Source organism: Heloderma suspectum, chromosome 11, assembly GCF_057233095.1.
Source record: "Heloderma suspectum isolate Gila_16-S chromosome 11, 16-S_ref, whole genome shotgun sequence".
NCBI lineage: Eukaryota > Metazoa > Chordata > Lepidosauria > Squamata > Helodermatidae > Heloderma > Heloderma suspectum.
Genome location: NC_139468.1, coordinates 40,687,614 through 40,707,525, shown reverse-complemented (window position 1 = coordinate 40,707,525; position 19,912 = coordinate 40,687,614). Strand labels below are relative to the sequence as shown.

Sequence of the window (19,912 nt, the reverse complement as noted above, 5' to 3'; positions counted from 1 at the left end):
TAAATTTGTGTGAACCGCCCAGGGAGCTTCAGCTACTGGGTGGTACAGAAATGGCAGGCAGGTGGTCTGAGCGCGGCCCAGTCCATACAATGAACTAGGAGCTCTCACAGCGAGTCCTGGGTGAGAGTCAGCAGCGTTATAGGGCGAGGTGGGACCGAACTGGGCCTGATCCCTGCTAAATTTGGCAGCTGCAGTACCACCCTAGCCATCCTCAGTGGTGGGGCTAAGCACAGCAGCCCAGCAACTGCCTCCTCTGGCCAGGTGACCCAGGGAGTAAAGTGCCTGGATCCCACTTCCCAGAGACACCTGGATCCTTACAGGGCACACTCCAGTGGACAGATCTCCTTGAATCATTATCAGAAGAGGAAACGTTCGTATAGCACTTTCACATGTTCAGTGTTTCACATGCAGGGGCAAAAATGGTCTAAGTCAACCTGGAGTCCTCCAGATGTGCTGCTCTGAGATAAGTCACTATTACTGTCCCCCCATATTGCAGATGGGGGCGGGGACTTGCCTAAGGCTACTTAGTGAGTTCATGGCAGAGATGAGAATGGAACCAGTGGTGGTGTAGTGGCTAGAGTGTTGGACTGGGAGCCCAGCGATCTGGGTTCTAGTCCCCACTCAGCCATGGAAGCTCACTGGGTGACTTTGGGCCAGTCACAGACTCTCAGCCCAACCTACCTCACAGGGTTGTTGTGAGGATAAAATGGAGAGGAGGAGGATCATGTAAGCCGCCTTGGGTTCCTTGCAACAGGAAAAAAGGCGGGATATAAATGCAATAAAATAAAACCGCGGACTGGTCACTCAGCCTCTTAGCCACTTCGTTACACCAGCACAAGAAACCCTCCTGCTGGACCGTACCCGAAGAATATATTTTGCAGTCCTAATATAGGCCTCATATATCTTTCTCAGTGCACTGCATCGATGGAAATATCCAATCAGTTGCCCCAGAAACAGAACATGGTCAAAGCTGCTCAAGTATGCAGACTGAGGGTTAAACTGCAGTGAGTCTCTTATCCTATATATGTAATCCTGCCCACGGGGGAAAAGATAAAAAAAACAGCATTATACTTTTATGAAGAGCAGTGCCACTTGAAATTCCACAGCAGGAGATGGGAATATCCAATTACACTACAGTCCTGGTCACAAAGTGATCATTATTTTGTTCAAGTAGAAAAGTTGAAACCCGCTTTTTTCTCCTGTCAACTTTGTAGAGCAAAGACAAATCTGCCGCCTTCCCTCTGGAAGCTAACGGCTATTGTATTTTCATGTGTGGTTTATTTAAAGAGCGAGCGAGCGAGAACTGGGACTGGGTTGTTCAAGATGTTACTTTAGAGCCACAAGTACAAAGGTTTCATGGCAAAAGCCATCATACATGTGCCTTTAGTTTAATGCTCAGAAGCAAACTATATTAATTGAAGTTCCACATCTGAGTCAGAAGCCAGGATAGGACAAGTCCCACCCCAAAAGCACATGCTCTTTCCTGACAAGTGGAGCCAGAAAAATATCTCAGATTCCTGCATGTCAGAATCAAATGTCTAGATACTTTATCAACACTTCCTCCCCACTCTCTGAGTTGGCAATCTTGAACAAAGGAGGGCCTGGATTCCTGCGCTGCTTTGTGATAACTTGGAAGCGAGAGGGAGCCATGTGGGTGGAACATTGGCAGGGCCCACCTTTAGGTTCCAGCTCTCCTCATTGTCCTGAATAGGTCTCCCGCTCCTATGAGATCTTTTGCACCAGCAGCCTAACAGTTAGCAATGGCAGCAGCTAAGAGAAGTCCCATTGTCAGTGGGCCAAGTCTGGCCCCCAAGAATAGCAAGTTGCCAAGTTGCCAATGACTCAACCGCAGCTTCATTACAGGATAACGGAACACTCTGTTACGTCCATTTTCCCAGGAACTCTTCCTTTGCTTTGGCCGCAACAACATCAACAAAATGCATACTTCAACGGTCAGTTCCATCTAGATATTTAACAGCAACAAGCTGCAGCAACCATGAGAAGATCCATGATAAGCAAGCCAAACCTGGCCTCAAGGGCCGCCAGTTGCCAACCGTTCAGCACAGTTTTGGTAGAATGTAACGGAACGTTCCATCAGATCCATCTTCCCACCAATTGTTTCTTTGCTCTGGCCACGACCACCACTACCATCAGAAAACCACATTTCATTTGGGCTTACTGAGCTACCTTCGCTTTTTCCTAACTCTAAATTAGAGATAATTGCATTATCTCTAAATGCAAACCACCACCTTTCGCATTAGGAAAACAACTAAGAAATCTTGTACATTCTGATCTTTGCAAATGGTGTGAGCCTTGCTGTTGAATCAAGCAACCAAGGCCAAATTTAAACAATGGGCATCATATGAAGTGCATTTTCACAAAAGTAGGCAGGATTGATTAAAGTGAGCTATCTCTTTCCAGACCTGCAGTTCCACAACAAACAACAAGGGGAGTGTGAGAACTTGATTATCAAAGGTTCCCTTGGGCAAATGAAGTCCTGCAAAACAGGAGAGGCTACTGCGAAGGGAACAACCTGTTGCTGAATGGGGCAGATGCACCATGCCAACAGCAGTTGGGTTTTTTTCCAAGCCATCAACATGGCTCAAGAGAAACTTTCAACAGAGACATAATAGAAAAATATAACAGCAATTCGTGTGATGCAGGGTTGTTGTTGTTTTACAGTAACAAGTATCTTTAAGTGTTCTCAGGGACACATCATCAAGCATCAGGCTTCATGAAACACAGAGAACAAGATCATTCCCACTTTGAAACATGAGCTGTCATGGATCCTTGTGGTATTTTAAATGATTTTTGGATAAATGGATGTTCAGATAAATGGAAGTATTTACACAAAGCTGCATTTGCAGTTCAGAGGATACACACTGATTATGAAACACAACAAAATAGGATAGAAAAGGGATTTCCAACTCTAACTTAATTGTTTTTCAATAGCCACTTTCAAATATATTGAATATAGTGAACTGCTTTTCCTTTTCCTCCCCATTGTTCCTTCAGAGAATTTGATGACCATAGATTAACTTATGCACTTCAACAATACTAACTCTGCCATGCCTACATGGCAAATTTAAAGTTATTTTAAATAGATTTAGGGCGCAATCCTATGCACCTAAATATGCATAGGATTGCACCCATAACTACCATGACTTCCCATAGGGAACCCTGAAGTCAGTAGCTTAGTAATGGTGTTCAAACCCAGATTCTGAGCCCCACACAGAACCACAATTCACACAGCTGCTTGTGGGGTGGGGGCCAGGGGAGAAAGCCATGACAGTTAAACTAGTTTTCAGTTTGTGGTGCAGGTGTGTGTATTCTCACTTTTATTCCAGTATAAGCAAGGCCATCACCAAATCTTTAGTATAATCCTAAGGCTACAAACCCTTGCACTAGTCCCGCTTGAGATGACTGACTATCTCCTCTTTCTTTTCGATTTTCCAAATCAGCACTTTCAGCTAACTGAAGCATTTCCTGAGAGAGCCCTGCTAAAACGGAGTTCAAGGAAGTTGCCAAAAGGGTCACTTGGATTCAACAAATTAAAATCTCTGCCAACCTGAAAATTCTCCGGGGGTGATATTGGGCGAGTTCGTAGCCTCCGTTTCAGTGTAGGACAACGTGGAATCTGAAAGATCTGGGAAATGAGAAGATGAGAACAGTCAACTGTGATTCCCTAAAAGAAAGACATCTTTTCACCCTGAATCTGAAACACAAGTTGCTATCCACTGGGAAGCCCGAATATGTTCACACAGGCTTCAGTTTACCCATACCTTATCTCTCTTTAAGCGCTCTTGCTCGGTCAACTGACATATTGCCCTCTTGATGAGGGAACATAAGTAATCCAGCCCCACTCCTGATTACACAACCCTTCTGCCTCCTCTCATGGGCAGCTTTTTCCAAGACATTGGAAGGTAGGGAGACCATCCATTTGCTTGGGGAAAATCACCAAAGAAGAAGGGGTTGGAAATGTTGCGGAATGAATGCCCAGCGGCGGCAGCAACTGGGAAGCAAAGACTGAGACAGGTGTCCTTGACAGAGCTCTCCAGCTGCTGCTGCCACACTTCTCCTAGAAGATTATCTCGGTCAGAACTAGGCAACCCGGGGCCCTCCAGATGTTCAGGACTACAACTCCCAGAAGCCCCAGCAAGCATGGCCAATGGTTGGATTATGGGAGTTGTAGTCCAAAATATCTAGAGGGTGCCAGGTTGCCTAGCCCTGACCTAGGTGAAAGGGGGCTTGATTAAACATGTTTCCTCATTAAGTGGGAAGGGTCAGAATAGGCCCTGAAAGAAGAATAAAATGGGAGGCTTTGAGAAGGAGGTCTGCTGCCATGCCATTTGTTTCTATGAACATTTTACAGGAGTAGGCTCCGCTCCACCTATTCTCAGCAAGGCTCTTGTCAACCACACAGAGGATTACTTCCTTTCTAGCAAAGAGAGCTGAACACAACTTTTGGATATGCTCTCATGGTTTAATTAAGCTGTTCCCTCTTTGTGCGGGAAAAGTGGGAGAACCATCTCAACCTCTTGAACACATTATGAGCGTAAGAAGCCACCTCATGGCATAAGAACATAAGAAGAGCCCTGCTGGATCAGACCAAGGGTCCATCTAGTCCAGCATTCTGTTCACACAGCAGCCATGTCAGACCCTTGGTCCATCTAGCCCAGTACTGTCAATGGCAGCAATGACTCTCCAGGGTTTCAGGCAGGGAGGGCTCATTCCCATCAGAGATGCCAGGAACTGAGCCTGGGATCTTCTCCCTGCAAAGAATGTGCTCTACCATTGGGCTAGAGCCTCTCGCAGGAGTTGGCTAAGGCTGTTTGGCTTTGTTCATGTGAATGCTGATGCAGAACTATTGCTCCCCTTTACTGTTTGACACAATAAAACTGGTAGGACGTAGGAATCAAAAATAACCAAGGTTGAGTGGATCAGACAAGTAGGAACTTGGAGCTCTACAGCTAAGGTTACACTAAGCCTCCAAACAATTCATCGTTACTATACTTAATTATCACTATTAAAATTCTTGAAGCTGTTTATTCTTGTTTCCTTCCTTCCTTCCTCCCCTGCTGAAACCAAGGAAACTTTGTTTTAACAAGTTAAAAGTCTCTTGTTGGTCCCTCTCTCTCCCCCTCCCCCCTTCACTTATATCCCTTTAATTAAAAATGTGCTCAAAATGTTTGCTCCAAAATCAACTTTGTGTTTGCTTTTTCCTTTCCTTTTCTTTTAAATCAAACCAGCCTGAAAAGCAAAGTTCCATTTCTTGGTATGTCACTACAAATTATCTGTCTAGCAAATACACCTACCATCTAAAGACAACCAGAGAGAGTCCAAAATTTGTATTTCTTGACCCATTTTTTTTTGCAAAAGAAAAAAAATCACCTTCAGGGACAGGCAACTGGACAGCAAATCACAGGCTGTCAGGAAGAGCAACACTGTTCAACGAGCCAGTCTAGGCTGGCAAAGCGGAGTCTGTGCTCACGGAGCCATGGAGGATGTTCTGTGGCCCAAACATATTTGGGGCAGGGATGAGCCTGCTTCCATGGAATGAAACTTCTTGCCACTAACCAACTTGCCGCCCAGTAACTGGCTGCAGCCCAGCATACACACAGAGGAGGCTTTGGTCATTTGTCACAATATATGGCATTCAGTTTGGTGGGTCACAAGTTCTGCAGGCCTGATCTAGGGACCTGATATAATGGATCTGATCTAGAGGGCAGGAGTAGTGGGGCCCAAGATGCACTGCAAGAGATGGGCAGAGATGGCTCTGTTTCCATCCTAACATCCCCAACAGAAATTACAGCTGTATGCTTCCCACCTTGACTCAACTTGACTCACCAGCTTCCATCCAACTCTTACCGTTCTACGATTCTGTTCCCCACAACAACTTTTTCTATTCCTCCCCACCGACTTGACATTCACTAGATGTCTCTAGACATCTTGGGGCATGTAAATGCTTCAGAAAAGGGCCAGAGACTCCTAGGCAATTGCCCCTTTCTGGACTCACCCAGGAACGCCGATGGCAGCCCATCCAAAGGAACAGGCCAGTCAATTACAGTTTCCCTCTTCTGCCCTAAAATAGCTGACCCCATTTCATTTGGGCCTTACAATTGTGCCCCACACCCTGCAGCAAACATGATCCAAAGCTCATGGAGTTGGGCTCAATCACATCCATCCAACTTGAATTGTGCAGAGCTAAATTCCTATTCACCTGAACAGCCTCCCAATGCAGAAAAGCCAAAGGCAGAGTCAGGCACCACATCCACCAAAGCCGATGTTTAAAATTTCTCAACAACAATATATACTTTGGAAGGCAACTCCCTCTGGATTATGCCAGTTTTTAAGTAGGTCACATTTTCATGCCCAGCTTCTTTGACCACGTTTCCTTTGAAGTTTAACAAAACAAAACAAAAACAGAAGTCTTCACAAGTCACAGGGAGAAATGCCACTCAAAGCATCTTATGGGGCTGTGTTTAAAGTAGGGCTGCCACCTTTCCTCTGGCCAAGTCCCTGTACTTTTAGCAGGTTGAGTAGATATAGCTTTCCCCATCGCTGCATTGCCATGCTGGTAAAGCAGAGGTGCAGAACATGAGGCCCAGGGGCCAAATGTGGCCTTCTAGCATTCCCTGGATGGCCTTGTCCCTTCCCTGGCCCTGCCCCCTGCCCCCCCAACCACCAATCATTTGGTGGTTTCCCGGTTTTTGTGCCCTTTCCCCCGCATTCTAAAAGGTTGAAAATTCCTCTCCTGAGGCCGAGTTACCGGCAATAACAGCTTTCAGCTAAAATAGGCTGGCATTTTGGCCCCACCCCTTTTGCCTTTGGCCACACCCCTTGTCTTCAGCCTTGCCCACCACTGGAATGCGGCCCCCAAGGGCTTCCCCAGAATGGAGTTCAGCCCTCAGGCCGTCAGAGGTTCCGCACCCCTGTGGTAAAGGATGAGGGGAAAGAAGCAGGGCAAACCCCAGCCATCCCGCAACTGCTGAATCTCTGGGCACCACACAGCTGCTAAAGGCACAGGAGCCCTGCCACATCACAATTTAGAGATCGGAAAAGCCAGAACTAATGCCTACGAAAAGCTGAGTGATGCAAAAGGCCAACCCACCCTCTCCAATTCCACAACTGAGTTTTCTGGAAGCCATGGGAGCTCGTACTTCTAAGCTACGCCTAGCCTTGTGGACTAACAATGTGCTCTCTGGTTTTAAATCGGGGAGGGCAACCACTTTTGCTCCAGGAGCCAGATTACTCCATTGATGTCAAGGGCTGGGGCCTCACCCAGAAGCCCCTCCCCTCCCATGACGTCGTCCGCCCCCAGCCCATTCACTTAAAAGAAAATTCTCTGCGCTGAGAGAGGTGTGGAGCTTTATGCCGCTCTCAGCACCGAGAAAGGAACTCAGCCGGGACTTGCAGGAGCCAAGTCAAGCTGCTCCTTCCCACACCACATGTGGCCCAATGGGGGCATAAGCAGGACGGGAACTGGTGCACGGGGGGTCTCCAGCTTATCTCTGACCAGGGAGAAGACAGGGATTCCCACATGTGCCATTGGCCCTCAGTGGGCAGGGCTTGGGGAGGGCAGGGGGCCAAAAGCACATTGGGCCAAAGCACAGGCCAGATCTGGCCCGAGGTTACCCTCGCCTGTTTTAAATGAAAGCCGAGATGACCCCAAGGCTGCCCGCTATATGGCCAGTGCCACTTTCTGCACTTGCAGCACCTGGTCACACGAGGCCGGCCAGCTGGCCGCTGGTGTGGCAAATGGTGACTTCCGCCACTCCAGCTCTGCATCACTGGAACATCTGTAAGCCCAAAGGCCGGAATTTTTCTCCACAGCAAGAGTCAATCATCCGGCATTTGCCAAAACCTATCCTTCTAGTTATGAACAATGCATGTCTATACAAACCAAAGTACACACACGCTCACCAAGCTCTTATTTCTGCCCAGCTAACGGCAGAGAAAATCAAAGCGGAGGAGGTACTTACCCAGTGGCTTTTGCTCATCGTTTGGAGACAGCCGGGAGTAAGGAGGGGGTGGAGATTCTGAAAAGGAAGGACATGTATTAACACCACCTGGGACTTTAAGTCACAAAAAGCTTGTGATTCCACCTCAAGGAAGTAAGCGTTTGGTTGAACTACGGGTGGAATCTCATTCCAAGAAGAACAAAGACTCACAAGTAAAGTCCAGAAAAGTCATGGGATTTTAAATAAAAACAACCCGAAGTACAAGCTCCTATGCCGAGGGGCTGGGTGTCAATTTGTATGGAATGCTAAACACAGGAAACCAATGGACCAAAACCAACCCAGGAGCATCCATACCCATCAAGGCAGCCTTGCCCAATGGCCATGCTCTGAGTGTGATGGGAGTTGTAGTCCAACAGATCTGGAGGGCAACAGGTTGGGGAAGGGCTGCATCAAGATATCTATAAAATGGATCTTACGGAGATGACCGGCTGCAACCCTCACCCCCATTTTCCTCTAGAGCAGTCCTGTCAAATGAAAGTAGGCTACCTTGGTTGGTCTACTGCAGCTCTGAAGTTCACTGGGAATATGATCCACATTGTGGCTAGCTCTCCCTTACCAGTTAAAAAGGCACAATACACATCAGTCCCTTACTTGGTAGTGGGTACCATCACTGATTTTCACGTTCCAGACGTTACTTTGCAGCGTACACTGAGAACGGCAGGCCTAGGGAGTAAGTACCACTAATTCAAATTACTCTGAAGTTAGTACTCTGAAAATTGCAAGCTTAGGGAGTCGCACAATGGAGGCATCAACATGGCAAACTTTTTTTTTTTAAACCACTAGTTTTTGTCACTTTCCCCTCATCTCACCAGTCCCAAGGAAACCTAGGAATTGTAGTTTTCAGGGCAGCCTGAAAATTCTCTGTTCCAAGATCTTTAGCCAATTCAAAAAACTACACATTCCAGGATTCCTTTGGGAGCTGAGATAGTCAAACTGGTTTATATCTATAGAATGAAACTGGTTTAACGCTGCAGTAGGAACATTCCTAATAAGACTGTCACGTTTTTGGAACGCTGCACTTCCTTTGGTGGTGTTCAGCAACGCTGGATCCATCCAAAAACCTCTTCTCAAATCTATGCGCATCTGTTACAAAGAACACGGTATTTGGTGTTCTGGTAATATTCAAGGGAAAGAATTCCATCCTACTCCCTGTAGGAAAGATACAAAGTGACTATATTCAGACAGAATTGGGGTTGCAAAACAAATAAAATTAAGGACAGCTTATTCCCCCGCCATTCCCCCCCCGCACCCCCCCCCCAAAATGGGAGATTATTAGTATTCTTGAGGATTTTTCTATGGAAATGACAGAGCAATGAATTAAGGAGGGAGAGAATTAAGCAGAAACACACACACACCACAAAAGAGCTAACAAGATTCAGGATATTGCAACTTGCGTCCAAGAAAACTTTCTTCGACACTTTATTTCCCAGTCTAACTGAATGTCACTGCTGGGAGAAGAGAAATGTCACACAAACTAATATATTCAGTTTCAGATGGCTGGTTCTCCCTTCTCTAACGGGGCTACGACAGAGAAGTACAGGTTTTGCTACTTTTAAAAATGTTTTTAAAAGAGGAAAAAAACGCTTGAAAAAACAAGTTGGAAAAAGAGGCACTGCAGCTTTAAGAGAGGCAGTCAGATAAATTGCCAGTCAGACTGGCGCCAGCAAAATGCAAACTGCATATTATCACCACTTCTTCACCTAAATAGCGAAGGGGGGGAACCTCCTTAGGAAAGAAGGGGGGAGAGAGTGGTGGTGGTGGGGGGGAGATTTTTAAGCAGGACTTGAAACTGATCTCAATGGAAAGGGATAATGCCAGGCCAAAAAAAAAGGAGGGGGGATTTGTATGTGTGTGTTTCTCTTTAATTCTCATATTCTTTTTGCCTTAAGAAACCAGTGGTTTTCTATACCTCAGAACAAAAAGTTATGTCTCCTTCGACATAATTGAAACGATAGTAATTTTGTGGATACGATTACCACAAAATAACAACCGAGGCCGTGTTTGCTTTCTACAGAAAAGGGGGCATTGCGTGGCCCGTGCAACCTGAGACTGCAATCCAACACGCACTTCCTTGGGGGTGACCTCAGTGGGAAGGGACTTACTTCCGTGTAAATATACTTGGGATTGCATTGTTAAGCGAGTCAACAACTCTTCTGAATGTTTCTTTCTCCGCCTTGAAAAGACCATGATTTTGCTTACTTTAACACGGAAGCCCTGTCTCCACAATCCAAGCCCCCTTTGGAAGTCAGATTCAAAGTGGGTTTATTTTTTCAATACCCCCAAGTGGTGTTTGGCAACAATTGCTTGTTGCCAAAGCGGAGGAAGGAGGCAAAGGAGACCCTTGGATCCCCGCTCCCTCCGCCACACAGAGACTTATCACGGCATGCTTCAGTGCGCAGCAGAAATTCCGGCGATGTAGGCAGGGAAGGGGGCAATTCTCTGCTTTGGTGGGGCAGGGTGAATTTGTACATGTGAATTTGTTCCAAGAGCAACACAAGAAGTGAAAGATCCTCCTGGAAGTTTTTTTAAGTGTCCTCAGCCCTTCTAGGCCCCCTTCTCTCCCACCACCCAGGTGGAAGAGGGGAATCTCATCCAGGGCAGTGACTTACCGGGAGTTCTGGATTAACTAGCACAGAGCGCAAGGCTGTGATTCTGGGCCTAATCTCACCCACCCTCCTGGGATTGCCATAAGGAGCTAAGGGGCAGGGGCAGTGCCCACAGCATTCTGCCTCCTTTTAATTCCAGTCCCAATGCAAAAGCCAACCTCGCCCTGGCAGGAGCACAACCATGGCATTAAGGAGCTTTGGCAGCATAATAAACAGGTGGGATAATTCTGCATTTTCCTCTCTGATGGTCGGAGGCTTCCTCTGAGCCTTAGAGGGGCTACAGGTACTTCACAAGAGGAATCTGTGAGCATCTGCCCAGGGCGGGAGGCGCTGGAGATCGGGAGGAACAGCGGAAGCTGCCTTCTACTGAGTCAGACTTGGTCCATCTAACCCAGTACTGTTGGCTCTGACAGGCAGCAATGGCTCACCAGGAGTCCTTCCTGCCCTACCTAGAGAGGCTGGCATTGAACCTGGGACCTTCTGCCTGCAGAGCAGGGGCTCTACCACTGAGCTACAGCCCGACCCTAAAACTACAGAGGGAGAGGCTTACAGCAGCCTATTTCAAACATAATGTGGCGACAGGTAGGAACCACCCTGGAATAAAAGTATCGAAGTAAGAGCATAAGAAGCTGCCTTGTATCGAGTCACGCCACTGGATTTGTCCAGAACAAGTCCTGCCAGACGAATCTGATCTCACTTTTTGATCAGGTCACCTCCCTTGTGGACCGTGGGAATGCTGTGGACATAATATACCTCGACTTCAGCAAAGCTTTCGACAAAGTGCCCCATGATATCCTGATGAGCAAACTAGCTCAAAGTGGGCTAGATGAAACAACGATCTGGTGGATCCACAGTTGGCTACAGAATCGGACTCAAGGAGTGCTGATCAATGGGACCTTCTCAAACTGGGGACAGGTAACGAGCAGGGCACTGCAGGGCTCAGTCCTGGGCCCAGCGCTCTTCAACATTGTTATTAAGGACTTGGAGGAGGAGGTGCAGGGAAAGCTGATCAAATTTGCAGATGACACAAAACTGGGTGGGATAGTTAATACTTTGGAAGACAGAAAACAAATTCAAAGTGATCTGGATAGACTGGAGTGCTGGGCAGAAAACAACAGAATGAGATTTAACAGGGATAAATGCCAAGTTCTGCACCTAGGAAAAAGAAACCAAATGCACAGTTACAAGATGGGGGATACGTGGCTCAACAACACTACAAGCAAGAAAGATCTTGGAATTGTTGTCTATCACAAGCTGAATATGAGCCAACAATGGGATGTGGCTGCAAAAAAGGCTAATGCTATTTTGGGCTGCATTCATAGAAGCATCGCTTCCAAATCCTGGGAAGTACTAGTTCCCCTCTACTCAGCACTGGTTAGGCCTCATCTGGAGTACTGTGTCCAGTTCTGGGTACCACACTTTAAGAAGGATGCAGACAAGCTGGAGAGGGTTCAGAGGAGGGCAACAAAGATGATCAGGGGACTGGAAACAAAGCCCTATGAAGAGAGACTGAAAGAACTGGGCATGTTTAGCCTTGAGAAGAGAAGACTGAGGGGAGATATGATAGCACTCTTCAAGGACTTGAAAGGTTGTCCCAGAGAGGAAGGCCAGGATCTCTTCTCAGTCATCCCAGAGTGCAGGGCCTGGAATCATGGGCTCAAGTGACAGGAAGCCAGATTCCAGCTGAACATCAGGAAAAACTTCCTGACTGTGAGAGCAATACGACAATGGAACCAATTCCCTAGGGAGGCGGTGGGCTCTCCCACACTGGAGGCATTCAAGATGAAGCTGGACAGCCATCTGTCAGGGATGCTCTGACTCCTGCATTGAGCAGGGGGTTGGACTCGATGGCCTTGTAGGCCCCGTCCAACCCTACTATTCTATGATTCTATGATCCAACTACACAGACTGGAAGCTGCTTTCCGCAGTTTTAGGCAGGAGTGCCCCAGCAGTGGAGGCTGGTGGCTCCGATGTCAGTGGGGCAACAAATCCGCTCCAGGTTCCAGTCAGAACTCCAACACTGACATCGGAGCCACCAGCCTCCACTGGTCCCCGTCCTACCAGTTTTCCACCTTGGACTTTCTATATGCAAAGCACGTACTCTACTACCTTAGGATCCCGTGGATAACATCTCATAGTACACCCTGGTTTCAAAACATGTTCAAACCTTTTCTTGAATACTTCCCCTTCAGTCTAGATCTGCCTTCCCCAACCTGGTGCCCTGCAGATATTTTGGACTACAACCCCCATCATCCTGGCTGGGGAGGTTGGGAGTTGTATTCTAACACATCGGCAGGCGGGGAGCATCAGGTTGGGGAAGACACATAGTCAAACGACTTAAAAAGAGCTCACCACTAAAGGAAACTCCACTATGCCTCTCAGCCCTCAAGGCAAAACGTGTTGCCCTCTCTTGCTGCAAAAGAAAGTTACACCATGTCTCCTGATCGGTTTATACCAGAAGACTCCCAGTCCACACCGCTGCATCGCCACATTTTGCATTTGGGGCAAGAGGCAGGACCCACAGCCAGGACTAAAGAGATCATTCTGCCCACGCACAGAATCTGGGACTGGGTGCAGAATTCAGCATCCAACCAATCACACCTTTCATTAAAACAATCCATGCCCACGTTTCTAGCTTCGATGGCCCTGAAAACAATAGGTATTTAGCATTTCTTTGGAGCTGTCAAACGTTTAAAGCACTTCTCCTACATTATCATGTTACAATCTTCATGTCACTCCTGTAAGGTAGACCCATACGATCATCCCCTTGTTGCTGACAGGGGGGACTGGGACTCAGAGAAAGTGGCTTGCCTACAGCGACCTAGTGAGTTCATAGCAGGACAGATTTGAACCCTGGGTGGTGGGTTGGGGGAATTTCTGACTCGTCGCTCTTAGCCACTTACTTAGACCAGCTTAAAAGTTTGTGGATCATGTGTGGTAAAATGTCTGCAGCCTGAGGCAGCCTGAATGGGATTCCCATGAGCTGTTAAATGGGTGTGCCAGGCACTGTACAAAACAATGTCGAGTCGCAATTCCTGCCAAGAGGGTTTGGAACAAAACAAGAGGAAGCAGAATGGAGATCAGAATTGACAATGATTTGGAGACATGGGAGGGGGAGGAAAAGAAAGCCCCCCTTCCCCCACTTTAATAAGGCCGATTCACATGATTGCTGCAGCCTACAGCGGGTTGTGGCGAGCATCAGCCACCCTTTTGAATATTCAAGCCATGGTGGACGGTCGCCATGGCTTATCGTGTCATAACCCCCATAACCGAATAACCCTCACATAAGCCTAAAACAGCCCATGGGTTATGTGAGGATTGTCACAGTGGAAGGGGGACTAGTACATTGTTATCATTTTACCATGTACGTTTTTATTCTTTTTATGTAAGCTGCCTGGAGGGGGCTTGGCCATAAAAGGCAGCCTATAAATATTTAAAATAAATACATTTTGCATTGCCTCCATCCAGTTCTCATGAACAGCAGGTGAAGAACTAAACCTGCTTCTGGATTGTAACACTTCAGACAGGAGGTGCGGGCTCATAGGTTTGAATGATTTTCCATACATTAAAAAAAGATCTGCATGTCACACAGAAGCCTAGGCTGGAATCCTCTCTCATGACATCTAGTTTTCTATTTATTCATTAATTTTCAACACTCATATACCACCCACTCAAACATAGTCCTCTTTGCAGTTTACAAAATTTAGAATCATACCACATGAAAACTCTTAATATCATATAGATTAAAAACCCCACCACATCACAAACTAAATAGATAAAATAAAACCAGCAACAATAAAACAATACTCACAATTGAAAATTAAAATGATCTGAAAATAACTCCAAGAAGCTCCTAAAATGCCTGGGAAAATAAAAAACTTGTCACCTGGCACTGAAAGGAGCACAAGGTGGGTGCCAGGACAGCCTGTCTGGGAAGGGCATTCCAAAATTGGGGCGCCACCACTGAAAAGGCCCTTTTTCCAGGAGCCGACCCACTGAATCTCACTTGGTGGGGACACCCTGAGAAGGGCATCTGAAGTTGACCTAAGAAACCAGGTAGGTAAATATGGAAGGAGGTGATCTTTCAGGTAGCCTGGTTACTTTCTATGTGCAAGGCATTTTTTTTGTATGGTGTAGGATTGAGCCCCCCGACCTGCAATCTGAAGTGTGAGATACAACCGGGAAACAGCTTTACCAGCTCATCTGCTGTTTGGGAGAACCAGGTAGTTGTACTTGAACAAAGCAATGTTAATTTTGTTAGCTACTTTGAACATGGAGATGCAGGATATGTGTTTTATACATTAATAATAATAAACAGATTAACTTGACATACAAGTTTCCAGTGAGGGGATTCAGCTTTCCAAGTAGGCCCAGAGTCAGGCCTTGTTCACACCTGTGTGAGCATCACCAGATAATGCAACACTGAGTGAAGATTTGTACGTGTGCATGGATCCCCCAGACAGAACACCACAGGCAGAACTTTTGCATTGCCTTGCATAACCTCAAACACAATGCTTTTCAGCAGAGACCATTCATACAATCAGCTAGCTGCCAGTCAGCAAGTGGACAGTAATCACATGCAGATTAGAGAAATTAAGAGATGTATATGCATGTGTGAATCAGCTCCCAGAATATGCTTTCAGACAATCTAGGGCAAAGATTTACCCAGACGGAATACTGAACAAACACTAAGTTAGGATGCAGGGCAATTAAAACCTGTGTATTAAGTTGTTATCATCTACCCTACACACTTGTGTTTTAGGACACGGGTAAATTGAGGCAAAACTGTCTTTTAATTTAAGAAAACAAGTGCATGCATGTGTGTGTGTATATATATATATATATATATATATATATATATATATATATAAAACACTGTATGTAAAAATAGACCCTGAGTGCTTTCCCTAATTTAAGCTACAATCTATTCCAAAAGGGGGAGGAACTGAAATGCAAGCAAAGGTGCATTGCCAGCCAGCTTTGCTCTGGGGCTTTCTGGCTGAGAAAGCATCTCTACTTTTTGTTTATTTGTTTACTTATTTATCTGTTTATTCATTCATTCATCCATCTTTCCCTTGACCCTAAAGGCATGTTCCAACAGCATTGGGGTGAAGGAGATACACGTCACAGATTACAGGGTCGGCAACTAGAAGGCCCTTAGCAAAACCCACTCTATTGCCAGGGGAGGTACTATCCCCCCCCCCATATTGCCAACCTAGAGTTAAAAGGAGGGGGGTTGTGAAGAGAATGGCAGCTATAGCTATAGGACTTGCCAGTAAACTGCTTTGAGGAGTTGAAAACTTAGCCCTCCACCTCTTACTCCATTTCTTAGAGGGCCTTCCAGGAAGCTCACCGAGGTCCTAGAGAGAGTTGTCCAGCCCTGGTAGTGAGAAGTAACCACTTGCCACAGATGGTGCAATGGCGAAGGACCAGTTCAAACAAGCATGTGCAGCTCTTGCTTTCTCCACACTTGATGATCTTCAGCTTGATTACTGGAAGCTGAAGTGTGAATCCACTGAAAAGGATTGCCTACCTGAGGTGGATTTGGAAGCTCTCTCCGTGGTGTTAGCTCCGCGATGACCCATTCACACATGCAGGTCCCTGCTTGATCTCAGCAGTCTCTACGTGAAGCAGGTCTAGATGCCCAGCAGTGGCAGATGTCCACTGACTTGGCATGCAAAGCCTCCCGCCTGAGATGACAGAAGGTCCCATCCCTTCTGTCTGATTCACAAATCCATTGACCAAGCGCAGATCCAAACCAAGGGCTCAGGTGGTGAACCCATCAGAGATTTGATGGGGGGGGATCGACAGGGCTCTTGTTTTTGTGACTGCTGACAGAAACACCTCACAAATTGCAACTGCCTCCTCACACCACCTTTCAAAGACATTCCAGGAGGTGGCAAGGAACTTCTCCATGACACCTCAGAGTACTTGCAAGAAGCAGACCTCATTCCCAAACTGCCACCCCCAGGTGGCCTCAGAAACTGTTTGCACCATTTGTGTGTGGGGCAAAGTAAATTCAGACCAAAACTCCTGGTGTAAGAAGGAAAAGACAGGAAGCTGTTAACTGTAAACAGAGGTGCCCTGGCTCACGGCTTCCTGGAAGCCTCACCCTCTCTCCTGGATGCAATGTGCCATCACTCCAAAGTGCAGTCTGCACATGCTCAAAGATGCTCCTGATTATTAACATACACACAACATCAACAGTCATTAAACTCTGTTAAATGTGCTATGCCAAAAAATTAAGGCTCTTTCCCTAAGGAAGTTGTGTCCCTTTCCAAGCTTGAGATCTGGAATCAAAAACAAATTCTGGAGCTGAGCCCTGCTCAAATGAACAGAGAAAGAAAAAGACTCCGACGTGCAAGCGCCCTCTGGTCCCTTTCAAGGCTAAAAAGTTGACTGTGGCATCTACCTTCCTGTCACAGAGGTCACTCTGCATCAAACGTGGCACTTTCTGTGGGATCTCACCAGACCACAATGCATTTGTTAGCCTTTAAGCCTGAGGAAGGAAACATTTTTCCTTTCCCTCAAAACCGGGGGGGGGGGGCTCTGTATCCCAGCAGTGGGCAGGGTCAGAGCCAAAAGTGGGCGGGACACAGGTGTGACTCTTACCTTTGCGAGGGGAGGGAAGGAGACATTTGCACTGCGATAGTCTTCTTCCCCAATTTGTGCAAGCCCCCCCGCCCCGCCCCGCCCCGCTTTGTAGCTGGAGGCCAGAGTGGCAGAATACAGCCCAACAACCCGAAGCCCGGCCGGCGAGGGGGCGTGGCCGGGAAGAGTCCAGGGGCCCGCATTTCGGTGTGCCCCCCCCCTCAAGAAGCCCCCGGCCTTGCTCCTGCTGCGAGGGGCTCAGCTCCCGGGCTCAGGGCCGGCCACGCTTTCCCACCCCACGAGGACGCCCTTCTCCTCTTGGCCCAGACGGAAGGTCCAAGGACTTCGCCGGGCAATCTGCACCCGAGCTTCCTCCCAGATGCCCCAGGGGGCCACGCTTGCGCCGGCCTTCCCCTGCGGCTTGTCCCGGCGGCTACGCTCGGAAGCATTTGACGCGTCTACTTCGCTGCGACGGGCGGAGAGCCGCGGCCAGACCCCCCGCCGATCGAGCGCTTTCCCACCGCGAGGCTGCACGCACGATCTTCGACCCCCGGGTTCTGCCGCCTGCGAGCCCCTGACCGCGACGGGCTGCCTCCTAGCCGCGCCCCCCCCGCCCCACCAGGAGAGCGGACGCGATGCCTACCTGGGCCGCACAGGCGGCTGAAGTGATAGGGGTTGCAGCACACCGTGGGGCCGTCGGGGAGGCCGAAGCTCCGGCACTCGCAGAGGGGCTTCAGCTCGGCCGGGTACTGGAGGTCCGGCCAGCGGAAGAGCTTGCCCAGCAGGAGGTGCGGGGGAGCCGCCTGGCCGCCCAAGCGCACCTCGGCGCGGGAGAGGAGGACGCAGCCGCCGGGCACCCCGCCGCGGGACTCGACGGCTTCGAGGAGGCTGTCGAGCGCGCGCTCCTTGAGGCGCTTCAGGAGCGAGTAGGTGACGGCCTTCAGCTCTTGCTCCAGCAGCGCCGGTCCGCAGCGCCCTTCCCGGGCGGGCAACTCCCGGGGCCGGGAGGAGGCGCCGTCGGTCTCCCTCTCCTTGAAGAGGCAGCACGTCACGGTCTTGCCGTCGCTCTCCTGCGCCCACCCCGGGCTCTCCCCCTCGGCAGCGCTGCTGCTGCTGCTGCCCCCGCTGCCCTCCTCCTCCCGCGCCGCCGCCGCCTCTTCCACCTCGGGGGGCGCCGAAGGGTCGCCCTCGCCGTGCGCCATGGGCCTCTCCAAAGTGCACGGCTCCTCGACGGCGCCTCCGCCGGTCACCGCTCGCCTGCCGCTCGAGGGGGGCTTCTCCGGGCTCCCGCCGTCGCTGCCCCCTCGGTGATGGCTCTTCCTGAGGCTGCTGCCGCCGCCATCTCCTCCTCCTCCTCCTCCGTCGGGGAAGGCCCGGCTTCTCCAAAGTCGCCGCACAAGCCCTGCCCGTTTGGACCTGAACATACGCTTGGCCCGGGCGCGGAGCTGCTGGCCTTCGCTGGCTCCGGGTCAGATCCTCCCGAAGGAGCGCCGCATGAAGGAGACCCAGCAACGGCGGCGGTGCCCGGCGCAGCAGCTGCGGCTCCTCGCCCGCCCGGCCCCGCCAATCGCCGAGAAGCGCCGGCCGCGCTGCCGCATGAGGGACGGCAGCCCGGGCATAGAGCGCAGCCCTGCAGCGCCGGGGGAGCGAGCCGGGGATCCGCCGCCGCCGCCCCCTCGGCACTACATGGATCGCCGGGTCCCGCGACCCCGGGCCGAGGCGGCACCAAGCGCGCTCCCTCCGGCGAATCCGGCCGCCTCGGAAGAAGGGCCGGCAGAAAAGGGGGCCCTCGGAGCGCCGAAATCGAAGAATCCCCCCGCGGCAGCAACAGAAGCCGCGGGGTTGCGCCCCGCGCCTTTCTCCGCTCGCTTTTGCCTGTCGTGGGAGCCCGCGTCGCCGCCGCCGCCGGTGCGCTCGCTTTGCTTTGCTGGACGGCTCAGAAAGTTCCCCGGACTCCCCAAGTTAGCGGCTGGTCGCTCGCCGGGGCGAGGAGCAGGCTGGCCGCGCCGCGCATAGCTCCGCCGCTTGCCAGGATGCCAGCGCGAGAGCACGGCCGCCGCCGCGAGTCGGGGACACCGGCAGCGAGCCTCCTAGGCGGCGCGGCGCGGCAGCAGCATTGCAGTCCACGCGAGGCGCAGCCCTCGGCGCCCGGAGAGGCAGGCAGGCAGGGCTCGCGGGGCAGAGCAGCCCGCCCGGCTAAGCCCCCGACTCCGCGCCGCCGCCGCCCCCGCCTCTGCTCCTCCGGCTTGGGGGCCGCGCGAGCTGTGCCTTCGGCGCGGCGGCGGCGGCGGACCCTGGCTCGCCCGCCCGCTCGCTCGTCCCCCGCCTGGCCGCTCGCTCGCTCGCTCGCTTTTTTGTTCTCCTAAAACACACACGCAGGGCCCCCTAGGAGCGCGCTGGAGTCATTGGCTCCCTCCCATCATGTGCCAGTCTAGACACTTTGGCGGCGCGGCGCGGCTCGGAGGGTTGCGCAAACAAGGTCTCAAGTTTCTTAACTCTTAAAGGAGCACGCCGCCGCCGCCCCCCCTGCCGCCGCCGGCGCGCCGCGTGGGGCTTCGGGGCAGCCCCTCCGCTCCCGCCCTCCCCAGCTAGTGATTAAGGGACGAAAGGGCGCTTCTGGGGCGGGCGCGCGCGCGCGAAGAAGACGGGGCGAAGGGAGCCGTCGGGCTTGTGCCGCTGGCTTCCTGGGTGCCC

At 50.2% G+C, this 19,912-nt stretch overlaps 1 protein-coding gene across 1 annotated transcript in view; it reads right to left on the bottom strand.

Annotated features, from left to right (window-relative positions):
* SMAD6 (SMAD family member 6) overlaps positions 1 to 19,581 on the bottom strand; it is a 69,093-nt gene extending 49,512 nt beyond the window's left edge. The window contains exons 1-3 of the mRNA XM_084817504.1: positions 17,862 to 19,581; positions 7,983 to 8,039; positions 3,569 to 3,646 (exon numbers count right to left, since the gene is read on the bottom strand). Of these exons, the coding sequence (XP_084673630.1) occupies positions 3,569 to 3,646; positions 7,983 to 8,039; positions 17,862 to 18,642 (916 nt within the window). The 5' untranslated portion in view covers positions 18,643 to 19,581. The remainder of the gene's footprint in view (positions 1 to 3,568; positions 3,647 to 7,982; positions 8,040 to 17,861) is intronic.
* Between the last annotated feature and the right edge of the window lie 331 nt (positions 19,582 to 19,912).